We start from the raw sequence: 18,791 nt of genomic DNA on the forward strand, positions 1-18,791 counted from the left end.
TTTGTAGCACTCTGCACTTGTCCTTGCTGAACTTTATCCTAATTTTTAGACAATTTCATTTTATTTTTGCCAAGATGATTTTAGATGCTAATCCTGTTCTCCAGTATGTCTGCAGTCACTCCCAGCTTCGTGTAATCTGCAAGATTTAATAAGTGTGCTCTCTTTCATCGTCCAGGTCACTAATGAATGTGCTGAGCAGAACTAGACTATATAGATCCAGCAGAGCTCTGCTCACAGTGTCCTTCTGTGTTCACAGAATATCATTAATAACTACTCCCTGGGTAGGGCTTTATAGTAGTCTCATTTAATCGTGTTTCTCTAGTTTATTTATGAGAAAGTTGTTGGAGACAGTATCAAAAGCTATAATAAATCCCAGATAAATGACACCTAACAAATTCTCCATTATGAAAAGAAATTAATTTGATTTGATTTTTTTATTGTCACTTCTGTATCTGCTGCTGCTTATATTTTTATCTTCCACATACATGCAAACTGTTTCTGTGTTTGTTTTAGAGTTTTTTAGAGGATTGAAGCTAGGCTGACTGATGTAGCATCCTTTCACTGCTTCTCTTGAAGACAGGCACTGTGCTTGCCTTTGTCCTGACTTCCAGCACCTTACCTGTCTGAGCTCTCAGTTGACCAGGAGGGAGGTATATGGGATGGCTTCAGCTGGTTTTGTAGGGAATTTAGAAGGTTGTTTTTCCTACCCTACTGATTTGGAAAAACGTGGCTTGGGCAGAGGACTGATCTCACCCTGGAATGGCCAAAGAAGAGGGTAGTATACCTTTGTAGTGATAATGTGTTATAGTACTAACTGTACTAATTCCCTGTGTGCAGCAGGCAATTTTAACAAGGACTAAAGCAAAAGTCAAACCCGCATTGCCCTGTTCAGTGTCATTTTTCAATAACTTTCTCTCTATTTGAGCAACACTTTTCCAGACTGACTTCTTGGTATTAATACACATATAAAGGGTAACAATTTTTTTTTAATCTTCTGCAAGTTTAATTTCATTTTTATGCCTGATGTTTCTAATATTTCTGCCTGTGTGTTCACAGTAATTTATAACTCCTGCTCAGTAACCTCTTAGTCTTCTTTCTTCTTGTCTTTGAGGTAAACGAAAGGCTTGTGATGCTGCCAAGTCTTCTGATCCTTCTTCCGCATTGAGGTGTTATTGTGCCTGTGCCTTTTAAGCACAGAATATTGTTTCCTCGAGAAACTACAGCTCACCTTGATTTCTTTTTCCTTTAAAGTCTTCTGCATGAATTCTTGCCTAGCAGGTTTTTCTTTTCTTTTTTAAATGTACTGAAGCCAGGCATTTCTGTTTTGCTGTTCCCAGTCCCTTGCATATGGCAGATTTCATCATTTCACAGGCACTCTTACATGAGTTTCCTTCCACCTTCTTACCCTTCTCTGGAGGCACTTCCTTACCTATGACTTGACCTGTCAGTTATGTGAGAATATTGCTCCAAAGGCACCAGGAATCTGTATCCTGCTGCTTTCTTTTTCTAGCAGATACCTATGTTTGTACTCGCCCATTACCATTGAGTCAGTTATTATCAGGTAGCCTGATCCATTTAATCTTCTTTGTTTGGAGTTCATTATGCCTTCTCCCATATTCCCCCCCCCCCCCCCCCCCCCCCCCCAATTTTATTGTTACCCAGAGAATTCAGCAGTTATTCCTCCCTCTGTGTTCTGGAGCTCAGAGCAAGTATATACCTTATGCTTGGTATACCAAGAGATGTTGCCTCTACTTTTTCTCTGCTGGTCCATACATAAGCTATGCGTCTTTATATCAGTATTCCAGATCTATGTCTTACTACAACAAGTTCCAGTTGTAGTAAGTCAGTTAAATCATCACTTTTGTCTTAAATTAAATCTGAGGTCTTAAGTAAGACCTAAGTTCTGTGTTAAAAACAATGTATTCACCGGTGTTGCATTAGATATCTAAGATATTCAGATAATTTAATCCTATTTCCTGGTCAATCTGTGACTGTGTTATCACCTCTTCTTTTTAGATCTGTGCCCAGGCTGATTCTGTCTTTATTCTTTCCTCTGGTTTTGTCCCCTACACCTCCTACTCTGAGCCTAACTCAGGAGTCCCTCTCACTAAGCAATGGGCCAGTTCCTCCTTTTCTGAGCTGATGTCCACCCCTGTTGAGCTGCTGGTGTAACATCATCCTGTTGGTGAAAATGCTGAGGTCCTCCTAGGAGCATCACGTATGGCCCTGATGAGTTTTCCCTGTCCCTACCTGAGCTTCCTTGGGCTCACTCCTGTCCAGGTAGGTAGTGTCATGCAGCCAGGGGGGTGTCAGAACACTTTGGATCCACCTTTTGGGCATCATTTTGCAAAAGTCTCCCCTTATACTTAGCTCTTGGGGTCACGGGCTCTTGCTACAAGCTCTTCTGCCTAACCCAACCCTTGCATCCATGTCTGCAGGAGCAGACGTTCAAGCTGCAAGCTCGAAGCTGTTGCCATCTTCTGCCTTCCCGGTGCACAGCTCACTGAGCAGCGTGGGCTGTTAGAAAATAGCTCTCAGAAAGGGACCGGTCAACCGCACTTGACTCACGTCAGGGATTTTCCTTTTTTCATAGATCCTAATGATCCTAGGAAAAAATCCTTTCTTGCCCTCTTGCTTGCTAACCCCCAGCTCTCACTGCCTCTTGGCTGCCTGTGTGCCTGCCTCTCTGAATTGCAAGAAACTGGGGAATTCACCTGCTCGGCTTTTGTCCCAGGGAGCTGGGCAGCCACCCCCTGAGATGCTTTACCTGCGGGTAGGGTTAGTCCTGCCAGGCAGAGGAGGGATCCCACTGCCTGCCCGTCCCTCCTGCAGCTTGGTGGGGAGCTAAATCAGAGAAGTGGCCGGGTTAAGCCTAGCTCAGCCCAAAAACACCGGCATGGAGTAGGGCAGAGCAACATCGACCCGCCTCGGTCACCCGTGACCCCGGTGACATGCCATGCCCCTTCGGTGGCCCTTGGAGTGGGTGTGGTCGGAGTGTCTTTTGCTTCGGTGTCAGGACTGGAGCTGTGGCAGGAGCATCCCCAGGGCTCCCCAGCTCCCGGTTTCACCGCGGGGGTCAGAGGCTGACGGTGACCCGTCCGTTCCCCCGCCGAGGAGAGCAGCTGGTGCCCTCAAGCGGCAAATCGCCGGAGGAGCCGGGCTGCGGCCGTGGGCTCCTGCCCCGGGCACGGTGCTGGGCTGGGGCTGCGGGACCCCTGCAGTGCTTGTGGCACTTCTAACCATGGCGTTTCCCCCTTACAGGACCGGACGGCGTGGTGACTGCGGTGGGAAGGAGACACTGTTTGCGGCGGAGCAGGAGTCCCGACAGCAAGTCTACCCGGACAGGCACAGACGCTCCCCACTGCTTCATCCACCAACCTCTCCGTGAGGCCAGCTGCAGCGTCTTTGCACCACACAGCCTGCCTCGACTGTGCTTGTGGTCAGTTGGATCCCCAAAACCGTCCCCGTGAGATTAGATGGGGCTTGCTTTGGGTCCACAGCCCCACTCCAGTGTGGCCCCAGGGGCTGCGGGGGGCTGTGGCAGGTGGTGGAGCCAAGGTCCAGGGAGCCATCTGGGACCAGGGCTGCTGCTGTGAGGGGATGCACAGGGACAGCGATGCCTATCACGCAGGACAACGCCGGGGTCTTCCTCCCCCTCCTGTGCCAGTGGCTGCAGAACAGCCGTCGGGAGGGGGCTGAGGGGGCCGAGCAGCAGCTCTGCCGCTCGGCTGTCCAGAAGCTGAGTGAATACATCCAGCTTAACTTCTCTGTGGACGAGAGCAAACTGCAGCCAGGGAGCTGTGGGACATCAGACACAGAGATCTGCACCGTGTACCTGGCCCAGGAGATGCGGAAAACTGAGGTTCTTGGGTTGAGCTTTGGGAACATCCCTGCTCTGGGGGACTATGGGGAGAAGCGTCGGGGAGGGAAGAAGAGGAAGGGGCCTAAGGGGCCGGTGCTCGACGTTGGGTGCATCTGGGTGACGGACTTGAAGAAAAACAGCCCAGCCGGAAAGTGCGGGAGAGTGCGCCTGAAGGATGAGATCCTTTCTCTGAACGGCCAGTTGATGGTTGGAGTGGACGTGACTGGTGCAAGGTAAGGGTGGAAGAGCAGCGGCTAGCAGCTGCCTCTTGTGGCATGTGGCACGGGTCATAGGTGGCACTGGTTTACGTCTGAGAGCAGAGGTTTTGGCCTCTGATTTCCAGTCCCTGACAGACCTCTGTTTTTTTTCTTAAGGTCTGCAGAAAATACGTGGGATAAAAAACAAAAAAAACCCTCAGTCTGCTACTTGCACATCCACTGGAAAGTTTTGAGGGGTTTTTGTGTTGAAGAACAGTACGTTATAAGCATCAGAGGGTCTCCACTAAAACAGGAGTCTTCCTGGGTTTAGATAAAACTGTTTTCTTAAGTAAAAATGAACACAGAATGAGCAACACTGAAAGGTTTTTTCCCCATCTTCTTTTTGTTGAGTCATTTGAGTTGAGGGAAGTTTTTGTTGCCTGAGACTTTTTCAAAGTTTTCCAGACTAGAAAAACTTAATTTTAATAAATTCCCTTTGATTTTGTTGTGTTTGCTCTTTTTCTGTCTCCTGTCCCAGAAAACTTGAAACCTTTAAGAGATCAAATCTCAAATGAAGGTTCTTGCAATGATACAGATGATTCTTGCTTTTTTATTTCAGCTGCTGCATGCTGTAGAATCAGTCAGTGGCCCAGCTTTGCTCTTTGTGGGCCAGCAGAGTTGTTCACGTTTCCCTTTGCAAAGCCATCCTCTGCTAAAGATGAGGAAGCAAATGTCCATTCATATCTGGAGTTGCAACATACCCGAGGGCATGAAATCCTCCCCCTGTTGCCAAAGGGGGGTTCATCCTGGGGAGGGACTGTTTTGGAAACAAAACGCTAGTGAAGTCACTCTTCTTTAAAAGGAAATTCTGTTGATCTGGGTAATCCAGCATGTTTTATGAGCATTGGGAGTAATAAGCCATTTTAGACCAGCTGAGAAAGTGCTCCAGCAAGTGAGATTTGCAACGGGGAAATAACAAGTTTTAACAGAAATAAGCTGTATCCTGGAAAAAGAAAACCAAACATAGAAGAATTGAATCTTTACAGATTCATCCAGTGAGAATATAGCATTGATGGGAAGAATTACTGGTTATTTATCTGCTGATTTAGCTGTCAGGCTTGTGAAGCCACAATGGCCTCGGGGGGTGATGCTTGCAAGTTATAATCCTGCAAACTGCATGGCCTCAGCTCCCAACAGGCAGTGAATGCATCAGTGGTTGGGGTGACTGACAGTCCCGATTCTGCCACTTGGCAGAATAAAAGTATTGACTCCTTGATCTGGGGGTGCTGGGCAGGGCAACCTGGCTGTGGTTTTGCAGGCATGATAACAACCCTCTGTAATTTCAAATCTGTAATTCAATGACTGTATAAATATTGGTACTGTGGCGGTGTCAGTCAGTGGCACCCCCAAATTTGAGAGGTTTTGTGGCAAAAAGCAGTTTGTTTGGTTTCCCCTTTGCCAGATGTCACTGTTTCTAAAATCCAAGGGAACTGCTTGCAATGGCCAGCAATAATATTATCTTATTATTAATGAAAAGATGAAAGATAATAACCAACAGAGTCCAAAACGTTTGTATATCTGCTCTTTTTATCCTATCTTCGAAGACTTCAGTTTGGGCTTCTTCCTTTTGGAAAGCTCTGATATTAGACCAGTGAGCTGTAACTGCTGCTAATGAGAAACAAGTACTCCATTTTCCTTAGTTGAGATTTTTTTTGGCCATTACGAAGGCAGAGTTTTGGTGGTGTGGGGCCAGTGTTGTTCATAAGATCCTGTTTTAGAATATTCTGCATCCAATTTAGGCCAAAATTTAGGACATCTCTTAGTCAAAATCTATTTTCAGCATCCAAAGCATCCTGGCCTAACGTTCTATGTGATGATGACAGGGGTGATGTTGATGGATGATAGTTTGGGACCTTGAGGATGCTTTCAGTTTGGAGCACTTGGTTTTGCCTCTCAGGGAGCTGGCTGGTAGCTCCAACCTCACGTTCATCTGGTCTGCTCCAGGGTGCTTTGAGAGTCCTTCAATAGGTTTCTCCATTGGGGTGCTCAGAAGGGACATAATTCTGTCTAGGTTTATAGTAGGCTGAAAGGCTATGTCAGCTTGTCTTCTGGGAAGACTGTTTCAAAAATTCCTGGAGTATTTCCATATTGCTGCTATGGTAGCAGTGGCAGAGCCCTTTCCCCTTGGCTCTTCAAGGTGCTGGGGCAGGACAGCACACTGGATAGTAGTCCTGGCACAATTTCTGTCTGCCCAATTATTCTCTGGCTGGGTGAAAAACCATTCCAGGTTGATACAGATGGGTGTGAGTGCTGTGATTTGCGGTGCGAGGTACTTAGTGTACCTGCACATGGTCAGTGAAATGAAAACACTGCATTAGCTCCTGTAGCACCAGGCTAGATTGGGCAAGCAAAGTCACTGCTTGCAAGTTTATTCCTCACCTGCCAAGTGTGCCAAGGCAGCCCCATCTTGCCTGTGAGTGTGCTGTCCACACCTGCATTTTAGGAGATCTCCTGATCTATTTCTGTAACAGTGGGGAAGTTGGCATGAGTGTCTCATGCCTCTGCCACTTTCCTGGGGGTTACCACCTCTGCAGCAGAATTGGCAGAAGTGTGCTCATGTACCCTGGGCTCCATGGCACCACCTCCAGCTCCATCCCACCATGCAAACCCTCCCTGTTCCAAGGGGCTAAGCCAATGCACTGGATAATGGGTAGGAGAGGTATGGGCATGGAGCCCTTCTGCTGGGTGTCCTACGGATGTGGTCAGCCTCTAGAGGACACAGGGGCAGATGGCTGGAGCCATAACAGATTGGGCAGCCCTGGACAGATTGTCCTGTTTTGTCACCTGCCTGGTGTAGGTCCAGTGCCCATATGTCCTCAGGTCATGGAGTGATGATGGGTCAGACACAGTGCAGAAGAGCAGCACGACACTTCTTGAAGGAGCTGGCTGTGGGTATCACTCACCTGTGTCTCCTTGCTAGGAAAGCTGAATCTGACTTTCTTAAAGAAGAGTTATTTATTTAAATTCCACGAGTGCCATGTAAACAGGAGAAACAGGTTGATTATTGCTGAGCATGTTTCTTTTTCTTTTTTATTTTTATTTTTATTTAAACTTTATGCAGTATTATAATCATCAAAGTTCTTTGCTTAACAAGGTATTACTACACTAAAGAGGAATGATGTAGGTGGTGGCATTTTTGGTGATGTTAGCGACTGATGGAAAATTATTACTCCCTTCAGAGTTAGCAAATTGCGTGTGTCTATCAAACACAATTGCAGGGAAATGAGCTCTATTGGTGTACTGAATAAAGGTTAGTCAAAACTCTGCATGTTTATTTATCTTCTGTCTATACAACTCTATCTCCAAAACACATGGGTTATGCTCCCCGAGACAACAACTTCCTATGTATTTTGGAACTCCTCCTCTCATTTTGGGCTATTACTCATTTACTGGAGGGATGCTGTTGGTATTCCTGCAGATGACAGATGAATCTTTCATTTCTTGAGCATGACTGAACAGGGCTTCATTAAGCAAGTCATGGGGAGCAATGCAAAATAATTATTTTGTCATGAATGTAATTCAGTTTCAAATATTTGATTATGAATTTCATCAAGCATAGCTGCAGTGCTTGGACATAGCTACCATATACATCTAGTCTTTAAAATCCATGCTGAACATATTTCCAAATTTGAACTGTTTTTGAAGAAAGTCAAGTAAGATACATTACAAGTGATGACAGTGTGGTATAAACATGAGATATTATTACAATTTTGTCATTGAGGAAACCCAACCACTGCTCCAAACCATCGTGTTCCTCGTTGCCAAAAATGACCAAACATTGCCACGTGTGGGAATACAGTTAGAGAACTGAAAAAAACAGTGTGTTTTTTAACCCACAACCTGGAGTCACTTCCAAAAAATGAACAGAGAAGTGTTTTGACAGCCATACCTCTGCACAGCGTTTTCTTAGTCTCTCCTCTTAAGCCACTGTCCGGGGGGAGCTGCTAGGATTCCTCCACACAAGATACAGCATGCCAAATACCAGGGAAATTGGTTTATTTTCAAAGATGCTGAGAAAGACCTTCAGAAATCAGATGGGCAATGGAAAGTGAGCTTCATGTGCCACTACTGAAAGCGAAGCTTTGACCTTACCTGAAGTTGGGGGTTTCCAGCAGAGCCAAGGTCTTTCCTGAGTGGTTACTGCTGCTGCACATCACATCTCTGTGCTCCGGGATAGCTAGGCATTATGGAGGTAACATCCTGGTCCTCCTAGCAAGCCAATGCTACTAGTAGTTATATACTAGTATACATATGTGTATATATATAGTATAACCATACCTATATGTGTGATATATGGACATTGCAAACACAGTCCTGCTTCTCTGTAAGCACTAGTAGCTGATTACAGAGCACAATACTGAACGTCTAACCGAATTACAGGTCTCAAAATGTGCAAAGCACTTTGTGCTGCTTGCCTGCAGGAGTCAATAACAGTCCTGGGCTCAGCTGGATGAAATCATGAGGTTCTGTGTCAAACAGTCATCACTGGCGCTGGAAAGCCAACATGCAGTTGCTGGCTGTATTCAGAGCCAAATTCTGCTCTGCATGGTGGTCTTCAGGAGAGTGCTCTTCTTCTTTGCCCCCTAGCTGGGAACCCTGTATGCAAGGACATGCAGAGTGGCAAATCTGCTGCGAGGATGGGAACAGAGGACGGGGACCTTTGCTGCATCTGAGTAGAGCTGCCCAAAAATCTGACAGTGTGGTTTGAAAACGGATGTTTCAGAAGACCACACCTTTCAAGGCACGTTTTATTGAGCTCATTCTACCCGAGAAGGCTGAACCGACTGATATTTTATCATAAACTGCTTTGTCCCTGCAATAGGAAGATTTTCTTGTTGGGAAGATCCCCTCACCAAACGTGATCCCTCTGATTTCTGAGCGCAAGGCTCCAGTTTTGCATTTTCCATGGGGCACTGCTTCCTGCCATGCTGTGGTGAGATGCTGCCACTGCAGGAGGCTGGCTGGCCTTGCCGTGGCCACTTTGTCTCCATGCTGGTGTCCACCATTGTCTGTGGAGCATCTGCAGGATTTTGTAGCATTGTGTTACTCAGCAGTGTGTTTAAAATGCTTCCAGGTGCTCCAGCTGGTGTATGGGGTTGGCATGTGGTGGGAACGGGGAGCAAGGGCTGTGGTCCCTCTGCTCATCAGCTGGGGCTCTTGGTTTTTTTAGTAACAAATCCATTCCTTATTAGAGTCTGGTGTTAGGGTATATGAATGCTTGTGTTATGGTGGAAGGGGAGGTTTTCAGGTTTCTGTGCCTGTGATGGGCTTGCGTTTCTCTGGATGTCATTGTGGATTTATTTTCCACTTGGCAGAGCAATCTCCTTTATATATCTTTTTTTCTTAGGGAAAAATCACCCCAAGAAAACTATCCCAGGTCATTGCAAAGAGCTTCGTAGTGCTACACCCCCACCTCCCAGGCATCTTAGGTTACATGGATTGATTGCTTCGGTTTACTGTATTTCCTCACCTCCTTCCTAAAGCAAAAGTGCTGCCAACACAAAGTGCAGCTCAGTATAAGCAGCTGCTTTGCCTGGTGTTAGTAGGGCCTTCTTTTGGTTATGTTCATAAGAAAATATTTTTGTTTTAAGAGGAAAACAAATGGAAATGTATCCTGGCCCTTTGCCCTTGGCCAAGGGGCAAACATTTCTGTGGGAGCTCCTTGTTAAAATATTAACAGCACTGACTACACAGAGAAAAACAAACACAGTGGTCCTAGAGACTGCAGGCTCCACATACAATCTCAGGGAACAGATTTCTCATAACTGACCAAAAACGTACCCCCAACCTATTGTGGAGCTGAATTAGTTTCCTTTTTTATATCATATTACCAATCTTCATGCTGCTAAGTGATGGATCAGGGCACAGAGGCTGAGACCTGGGGCTTGTTATCACGGGCACGGATGGGAAGCGTATGCTGACATGCCCTCCAAGCTGCCTGGTGCATGAGTTCAAGGATGGAAAATAAGCAGCATGTAGGGATTTTTGTGGAGGGTTTTCTCCTCCAGTTGAGCTGCTCTGTGAGGGGAGACAGTGAATGTGTGCTCAACCTGTGCAAAATGAGAGGAAGTCTATGGATGTCTAACATTTCTCAGGCACAGTGTAAATCTCACTGTGCTCCTAAAATCTTGTACGCTGGAGCATGGAGCCTCCTCTGAAGCACAGCTGCTGTATTTTATGCTGATAGTGGTTATTAATTCCCCCCTTAAAATGTATCAGGACTAAGAAACTAAAGAAATTCCCCCCTTAAAATATAACAGGACTAAGAAACTAAGAGGGAGATGTTTTTCTTCCCTTGCTTTATGTCTTCAGGAAAGGTATGAGCAGACTTAGCCACACATGTTGAGAAATAAATTGCTCTGAAGAAATGAGCTTTATCTCAAATCCTCTCTCAAGAGCCAAAGACTTAAGCAGAAGGTCACTAATCCTCAGAACTCAGCAGAGATCATTTAGCTTGTTTGTCCTGTTTGCTTTATTAGTCTGAGCATGGGTTTGCTCTGTTTCCTCTCCGCATCCTCTGGTTCCTGCCTTCCCTCTCAGCCTACCCACACCGAGCCCAGCTTCTGTGGAGGCAAAACCTGTTTGCTTGTAGCGATGGATATTTGCAGCATCCCACCTATACAACTGCCTCCTCAACAGGCTTTCCAAACCCCTCATTCTCCTCAATTTTACATCTGATTTATCTTCTCACCTGGCTCAGTTTTGTCTAAACCCCATAAAAGATGATGGGAAGACTCCCACTAATGTAAATTGCTCATGTCCTGTATGTGTTTGCATGTTTGTCCCCAAATTTTGGGACCAATATGCTTGTCATTGCTTTCTACAATCTTTTGCCACAGAACAGAGCTGGGCTCTCTCGGTAGAAAGCAGGATCCCCAGAGAGCCTACATGTATAATTAGGCAACATCCCCAGGGTCATCTGCAGCAAATGCTCCTCAGCTCCAGCTCTGCATGCTTTCTTTTCAGAGAGATTGCATCAGGCTTGAAAAGAATGGGATAGGGTCTCTTGATGTTGCCTTGGGAGGTGTAGAAACTTCAGAGGTTATGGAGTGGGTAGTCCTGGATTTTTGTGTGTGCTTTTGCTTTGTTCCACTGAGCTGTGAAAGCTCTGCTTAGAAGGCTGTACTTTGTTGCCAAATGTATGGCTGTCCATCTCCATTTAATCTGCTGTTCCGGCTGTGCTGTAATTACAAGAGAACAAGCTCACTGTTTGAGAGGGAGCTCTGCCCTCCCCAGTCATCTACTGTGGGAACAGCCTGGTTTGGTGAATCAGTCTTGTGCCTCATCACTTATCCCTGATGCCAAAGTGCCAGCAAAGAGCCCTTTTCCATCCTGAGTGGCGTTTTCAGCCTTGCACACAGCAAGCATCCCATGCTCTCAGGTCATTTGGAAGCACAGTCAGGATGCAGCAGAACTTAACTAATTGGCAAACTGCTGGAATGCACAAAATAAGGTCACTTTTTTCCACCACCCAGCCAAGGAGCAGGTGAGGCCTTCAGCCACAGCAGCAGTTATTTTCACAGCGTCTCCAGCAGTGCATATGCTAGCACAGAACAGTGTTTTAGCTATCAATAATTAAAAATATAGATGTTAAAAAACATGAGCAAGGAACATTTTGTGCCCATTATTCTTGCTCTTCCTGTAATGCTTGTGCCCTTACACACCAATTTGCAATGTGCAGTCATTCACAGTGTCTCTTCTAATCTGTAAACCTGAATTTCACTTCATATTCTGGGAGTCCAAAGTTTTGAACAAAGCAGGCTGTGGGCTAAAGACTGATTTCCATGAGACAGGAGCACCGAGCTGCTGCAGCAGGAGGAACTGACTGGAACCATGTTACTGGGTTGCAGCAAGATACATGGCAGGTTGTCCTTTCTCACCTGTACCGACTGGTGTGCCATGAGTCCTGGAAAGGCACAGTTTCTCCAGTCTTCATTGAAATGTTTTTTCTTGTAGCATTGGGCTAAGCAAGCAGTGCTCCCATTCTCAGAAGAGTTTCAGGGCTGCTCTGCAAGAAGGTGATGATCCTATTTTCTTGCATCCTGACATACCTTTGGCTGCGATGGTTGCTGTCCTGGAAGATACACTAGGACTGATCTGTGACCCTCAGAGCTAAAAGCATTAATGGCAGCAGCAGCTTAAAACCCACTAATCTCCTGTCACTAGGAATCAGGCCAGGCTTGGAAAGGACAGGGGTGGGGAGAGTTTAAAGATGATGAACAGGAGATGGTTCCACAGGCAGAAGCCGTGCTCAGCATCAGCCTCAGTGAGATGGCTTGTCAGCCTGAACCTGCCATCTATGGACATAAGTGAGAGGATAAATATAAGAAATGTAGGTGTGATCCACAGAGGCAGGTATAAAACTCCAGAGACAGCTGCTGTGGTGGATAGCTTTGGGGCCGGGCTTTTTTCCCGTAGAAAACTCATTGCTTTTCTTATCTGATGTGACACTTGCCTCTAGCTCCGAGCAGTATCACATGCTCCTTGAAACTTATTTTTCTGTCTCCTTTCTACCAGATGTAGGCTAAGATGGGAATTGCAAGCTCTGCACATCACTCATCATTCTTGCCATTTCCTCTGGATGAAATGTATGACACTCAGCAAGATCATAGAATCACAGAATAATTTAGGTTGGAAGAGACCTTTAAGATCATCAAGCCCAACTGTTAACCCAGCCCTGCCAGGTCCATCGCTAAACCACATCCCTAAGCACTGCATCTACAAGTCTTCTGAACACCTCCAGGGACGGTGATTCCACCACCTCCCAGGCAGCCTGTCCCAGTGCTCCACCACCCTGTCAGTGACAACGTTTTTCCCAACACCCAACCTAAACCTCCCCGGCACAGACTGAGGCCGTCTCCTCTTGCCCTGTCACTTGTCACCTGGGAGAAGAGACCGACCCCCCTGCCTACACCCTCCTGTCAGGCAGCTGCAGGGAGCCACAAGGTGCCCCCGAGCCTCCTCCTCTCCAGGCTGACCCCCCCAGTTCCCCCAGCCGCTCCCCACCAGCCTTGTGCCCCAGCCCTGGCACTGGCTTCATCTGGGCCTCCAAAGGGAAACAGTTTAACAGACCAGTACCAGTAAAAAGGTAAGCTGGCAGGCACTGCTGGGAAGTTTGGGGCAGCTCAGGAAGGCTTGTACCTACTGAGATAGGACAAGAGTAGGGCAAATGTGATTATTAGCAGCAAACTTCGCCCTAGAACATCCAAGACTCAGGAAGCCTCACCAGCCTGAAGGCTCTTTAACAAGAATGTGAGAAACTAGAGGCAGATGGGAAATGGATTCAAGCTTTTTCAAAATGCAACAGAATTGTTGAAATGTGACTGGTGGAAGATTATTGCTTCTGCTGATGCCTAAGACTTTTCTATTGTTTAAAAAGGCAACAAGATCTGTTTTTTCCCTTCTCCATAATAGTATGTATTATAGATATTATAGATAACTTTTTAATTTTTATTATTATACAGTATGATAGGTAACTGGTTGATCTTCTAAAAAACCCAAACCGCTACCTTGGCAAAGCAAAGAACTGATTAATAGAACAACCATTTTGACTGTGTTTTCCCAGTCTGTTGCTTGATCATTGGAATGGGTTCAGGCTAGCGATGAAAGAAAGTCAGTGATCTCCTCCTCCTCCTCCTTGTACACATTGACCAGCTGCTCTTTGTGCCGTGATAACTGAAGAATGACTAAGTGCTTGCCAATTTTTCATAGCCTGGGCTATTTTTGGTCTGGTAGTGAAGAGAAAAACACAGACATGTGGTAACCAGGAAACTTTGTGGTACCATCTATTGGAACACAGACCCCAGGTGAGGAAAACAGGATAGAGGTTGGACAGTACCTTCTTGAAAACTCACAGACGATAAACGGAGCCAGACTGGAGCGTGACATTCTCACTAAAAAATGGTTTCTAACAAACACACTAATTGTTCTGCTGAAAAAGACATTTCGTACTTTCATCTGTAGAAAAGCTCTAGTAAAACAGAGATTTTTCTCAGTTTCCTCTAGAGGGCAATGTCATATAAATATTTCAAGCAATTTTTGGGTTATGTCAACTGGGAATTTAGCCTGCCTTATCTAAGAATTCATAAGACAGCAGTAAAATGTGTTGCTTTACATGCTTTTTAGGATGTGTATACACATAATATAACTAATTGTTTCTTGGGCTTGTTCAGTGTGGTAGCTGATCCCTTTAAAGAGCACAGAAATATGTTTGTTGTGCATTTTGGGCAGATTTGGCTATGCAAATGCAGAGAGGGAAGTGCTCATGAAGACCTGACTCTCCCTTATACTTGTGCAGCTTCAAGGGCTTTCAGGACCTACTCCTTATTTAAACTATTGTACAAGAGATTACAACCCAGTCCTCTGAGGATGAAGTTACTGGTTGCTTCACTTTATGCTGGTGGCTGGAACTGCAGTGTGGAAGATAAATATAAACACCAAGTCTAAGTGGCCCATAGGACCTAGGAAACAGAAGGGTTTTGTGTTACTGGTTACCTCCCTAAGAATGTAGGTATTCCCAAATTCATGAACTGTATTGCTTATTTAATGGATGTTAGTAACAGCACAATTTTCAAATTAGTGGTCCATATAAACAGCTGCTAAAATTAGTATGAATCAAAGGTATAATAATTGAACTTAAGGGATTTTGTCTCCTATTTTCAGTCACTGTATTGTAAAAAATGACAAATATGGATACAGGCTGTTTTGTTTTCCTTAAATCTAACATGTATAATTTGAAACATGCTTATACAGGTACAAACTTCTTTTCTGTTGTCTCTGTCATTACTTTCCTCCCTTCCCCCAGACCAACACTACTAAAAGGGAAATTTGACCTTGACTTCCCAACATGAAAATGGCTTTAGGGAAATCCTTTTAGAATTCATCTCCTTTCCCTTCCTGATGGTGACTAGTCCTCTGGAGCATCACCATTAATGGCCTTATTGGATTAACTTCCAAATAACACATGTTTACTGAATTTGTGGGTTAACATTCTTTGTAAAATATCTCTTCCAAAAAAGTAATGGACAGTCTGCAGTTGCCAAGTTCTCTAAATGAATAAATGTGTGTGTTTGTTTTTCCCCAAACAGGAGAAGCAATTAATTCAAGTAAAACACTTATTCCCAAAAGCGCTGTATTTGAAAACAAGGACCTGTGACTGAAAAGTGCAATAGTTGCTTTGGCTTCAAAGTCAGCAGGCTTTAGGTAGCAAAGCAGGATTTGCCCTCTATTTTTGAGTAATAGGAGCTCTAAGAAAGATCTGAGGACACAGCTCTTCCGTAGCCTTTACAAGTTAAATAGGTGAGCCTTGCTTTTTAAGTACTGCTGCTGGCCAGGCAGCACTTTCTCTTAAATCATGTCGTAACAGAAGTATGATAAGGAGTTTGTAAATTTTAAGTTGTTGGGAAAAAAATTTTAGAGACACTAGTGGCAACTAAACATTCTTAGTTTCACTTCTTAGGCTGCATGGATCTAATGAATAGCTGCAGGTTTGAACCATATCTTCATCACCACCTTGGTTTAGGGCTCATGTGTGGATCTCGCTGGCTCTAAGGTATCTGACAGCTTAATGCTTAATCACGGGGGATTATTCTTTGCCTTTGGCTGGAAGGAGCTATGTTTGGGGCTGTAGGTGTGTGGCGAGGTTGATTCACCCTGAGCTGCAGTCTCTGTACGTGGGTAGCCCTGGGAATGTCGGGCTTGAGTGGCTGCAGGTACTGAAGGAACTACCAAGGGTTCATGACTTTGTTTCCTCCTGCTCACTCTCTCTCTGTTTTCCTTGCTGTTGACTGGTCTGAAGTGCAGCTTTCTTGCACAGAAAAACAGAGCTATGCCTGAGGTCTCTAACAACAGCATAACACTGTGGGCTTTGGTGGAATTGCTTCCCGTGTTCCTCTGTGGAAATGGGGAAAATCTGCCCTCCATGTTTCCCCACATGACTCTACATCTGACCCAGCAACACACAAAATTGTACTCTCTCAGATCTGTTCTTTGATCATTGCCTGCATTTGGAAAGTAAGCAGTATGTACAGCAGAGAGAAAATTATTTAGTGAACTGGCCAACTTCATCAGGATGAACTATGTGGTTAAAATAAATTGGATTTCAATAATTCACCAGTTATGCGGTGATGAAAGAAGTAAGAATAGTTTAAAAAAAGCGTCTGGATGCCAAATGGATCAGAAGTTAATGTCTGGTGCATGGAATTCAAAGCTGACAAGGTTTACTGCAGGGCTCTGCCTCTAAATGGATTGTGTTTTAAATAGTGTGTGAGAAAGGCAGAATCTCAGTACTTCATTAAAATTATTTTGTGACTCAAATGCTTTCTCTGATGACCCAAGAATCAAATAATAGACTGTGGAAATGAGTTTAAGGGGCATCACCATTAAAAAAAAAAAAAAAGATGCAAGTTAGTAGAGAAGTAAACATCCGTCATGAGAGAGGTGGATTTCAGAAGAGCTTGAAAGCAAAAGAGCTAAAAGACAAGATGGTAGAAGAAATTTAGGATGGAAGAAGGACTTAGAAAGTCATTAATTCTGGCCGGCTGGATAATATTCAAAAGTATTTTGTCTAATATGTAATTAAATTAGATATCATTATCTGTTGAAACAGTTCACCCAGCTCTAATAACCAAGGAAACCAATCTTGAGTCCAGGTATCAGCTCCCATACTCCCTGAGGTTTTCCCAGCCTCGAGGATATTCTCTCATTTAATGATAGTATCAATAGTAATATTAAGGAATATGAGAAGGCATATTCTCCCTTTCTGTACAATCTTCAACATGCACAGCAGTGCACTTGGGAACCACTGGCCATGTACTACATTAGAGGAATCATGCATGACTTGGTGAAGCCAAGTCGAGATCTCCTTTAGATTAAAAAATGTCATATACCTTTCTATACACCAAGTCAGATGCTGGTGTGGAAATCCAGCATGAACCCATTATAAATAACTAATTTAAACTCTGTGTAAAGTTTTGCCTTCTTCACATATTAGTGGCATTTGTTACTTGCTTGTAGTTTACGTTGCTTTCTGCAGTGAGCCCGTGCTGGTTGCCTGCTTTACCTTCCGTTTCTCTTCTGCGTGCTTCTATTTTAAATCATTTACTTGTAAGTTATGTTTGCATAAACTGTATATGACTCGGAGCTATATATCTAACTCCTGTCAGGGTCTTACAGCCTAATGGATAGCACGTGTGGACTTAAGAAGTGTTTGGGTCCTGGTCAAGCCTTTTCCCCCCGCTGCGAACAAGGCACAGCACCGGTGACAGGGAGGTGATGACAGCAGCTTGCTTTCCTCAGGTGCCTGAGCTCTCCGGGGGGAAAGCACTTTATTAAATGCTGGGTTTTACTGTGGAGTGTTTCTTTCCAGGTACCTGTCTGTTGGAGGGTTATAAAGTCAGAGCAGCTCCATAAGGGCTAAAGTTCTTTGAAATACCTGTTTCTGCAGAAGTGCAATTGAGCAATACAAATAAGCCCTAGCTTATGAGATACCTGCCTGGGTTTGAATTTAGCCATTATCCAAGTCTTCCCAAGTGCCTCCAAGAGGCATCAGTGTAAACAAATGAGGCTTACTTACCTGTAGGGTTTTGCTAGGATAATGACAGAACGGAAAACCTGAATTCTGTTTTTCCGAGGCCTTGAAGCCAAAACACTGTCCTTTTCTAGTGCAGGCTTTGAGAAAAAGAACAACCAACCGACCAACAACCTTGTTTTTGTCACGGTGCTCCAGCCAACACACAGCTGAAGTTTGATTTCCAGATACGGTATTTGAGGTTTGTTGTGAAGTGAGAAGGTCCAAAGCCAAGCCTGCTGGAGCTGCCAGTTTTCTGGCATCTGCTGGCAATTGCTCTGGTTTCTAAAACTTTGCATACTACGCCCTCACCGGGTTATCTTTTAGAGCTGAAACAGTGCAAAAGTCTAGCAGGACAGCTCTGGATGTGGGATGTGTGTTTACAGAGGAAAAAGCAGCCACTTCGGGGCTTTATTGGGGAAAATGTGATGAAATGGTTTCCTGTTCAATGCAATTCTTACTTGGTGAGAACTTCCTTGCAAGTATAAACAGGCTCCTTGGGAAGCAACTGAGCTGAGAAGGAACCACTATCAAGACGAGCATGTGAGAAAGAGAAAAATAGGATTAAAAATAACCATATAATTGATCTCATGGCTGCATGGCTGTGTACTGCCAGCAGCCTGGTAATGCTGTGAGCATGCCCCAGCCCCAGCCCCCAAACATAACCCTCTCTCATGCTCACTTCAGACACATCCCCCTTGTTGCATGGACCCCAGTTTGGCTGTCAGGGAGCCCATGGGAGATGTGCAGGGCCGATGTGGCAGTTTCAGACATGGACACAGGGAGGAGGTTTGTGATGCCGTTCATGTTGTCCAGGGCATTCTGTTTCTGGAGTTGCCCATGCTCCTCTTCTGAAGGCTAACTTCATGCAGGGGATGGGATTAAAAAAAGTGAGTGTGAGGTGAGGCTGAGGGCTTTCGTCTTGGTCACATTTTGCCACCTGCTCTTTTGGCAGCATTCATCAAAGTAACCTGAAAATTGTGTCCTGGAGAAATAGCTTGATTGAATATTTAAATTTTAAACTTACCATTGCTCTTATTTTACCCCAGGTCAGCTGTATATTGGAAATTTTAACCTTTATATTGTGCCAATTGATCAAAATGTT

The 18,791-nt window shown here is 44.9% G+C and overlaps 1 protein-coding gene across 1 annotated transcript in view; it reads left to right on the plus strand.

Moving 5' to 3' along the window:
• Nucleotides 1–18,791, plus strand: part of PDZD2 (PDZ domain containing 2) — a 206,213-nt gene that overhangs the window by 59,112 nt on the left and 128,310 nt on the right. Inside the window, 1 exon segment of the mRNA XM_040579769.1 lies at nucleotides 3,262–4,095. Coding sequence (XP_040435703.1) covers nucleotides 3,617–4,095 — 479 coding nt within the window. The 5' untranslated portion in view covers nucleotides 3,262–3,616.

The sequence above is a fragment of the Falco naumanni genome, chromosome Z (assembly GCF_017639655.2).
Source record: "Falco naumanni isolate bFalNau1 chromosome Z, bFalNau1.pat, whole genome shotgun sequence".
In the NCBI taxonomy this organism is placed as follows: domain Eukaryota; kingdom Metazoa; phylum Chordata; class Aves; order Falconiformes; family Falconidae; genus Falco; species Falco naumanni.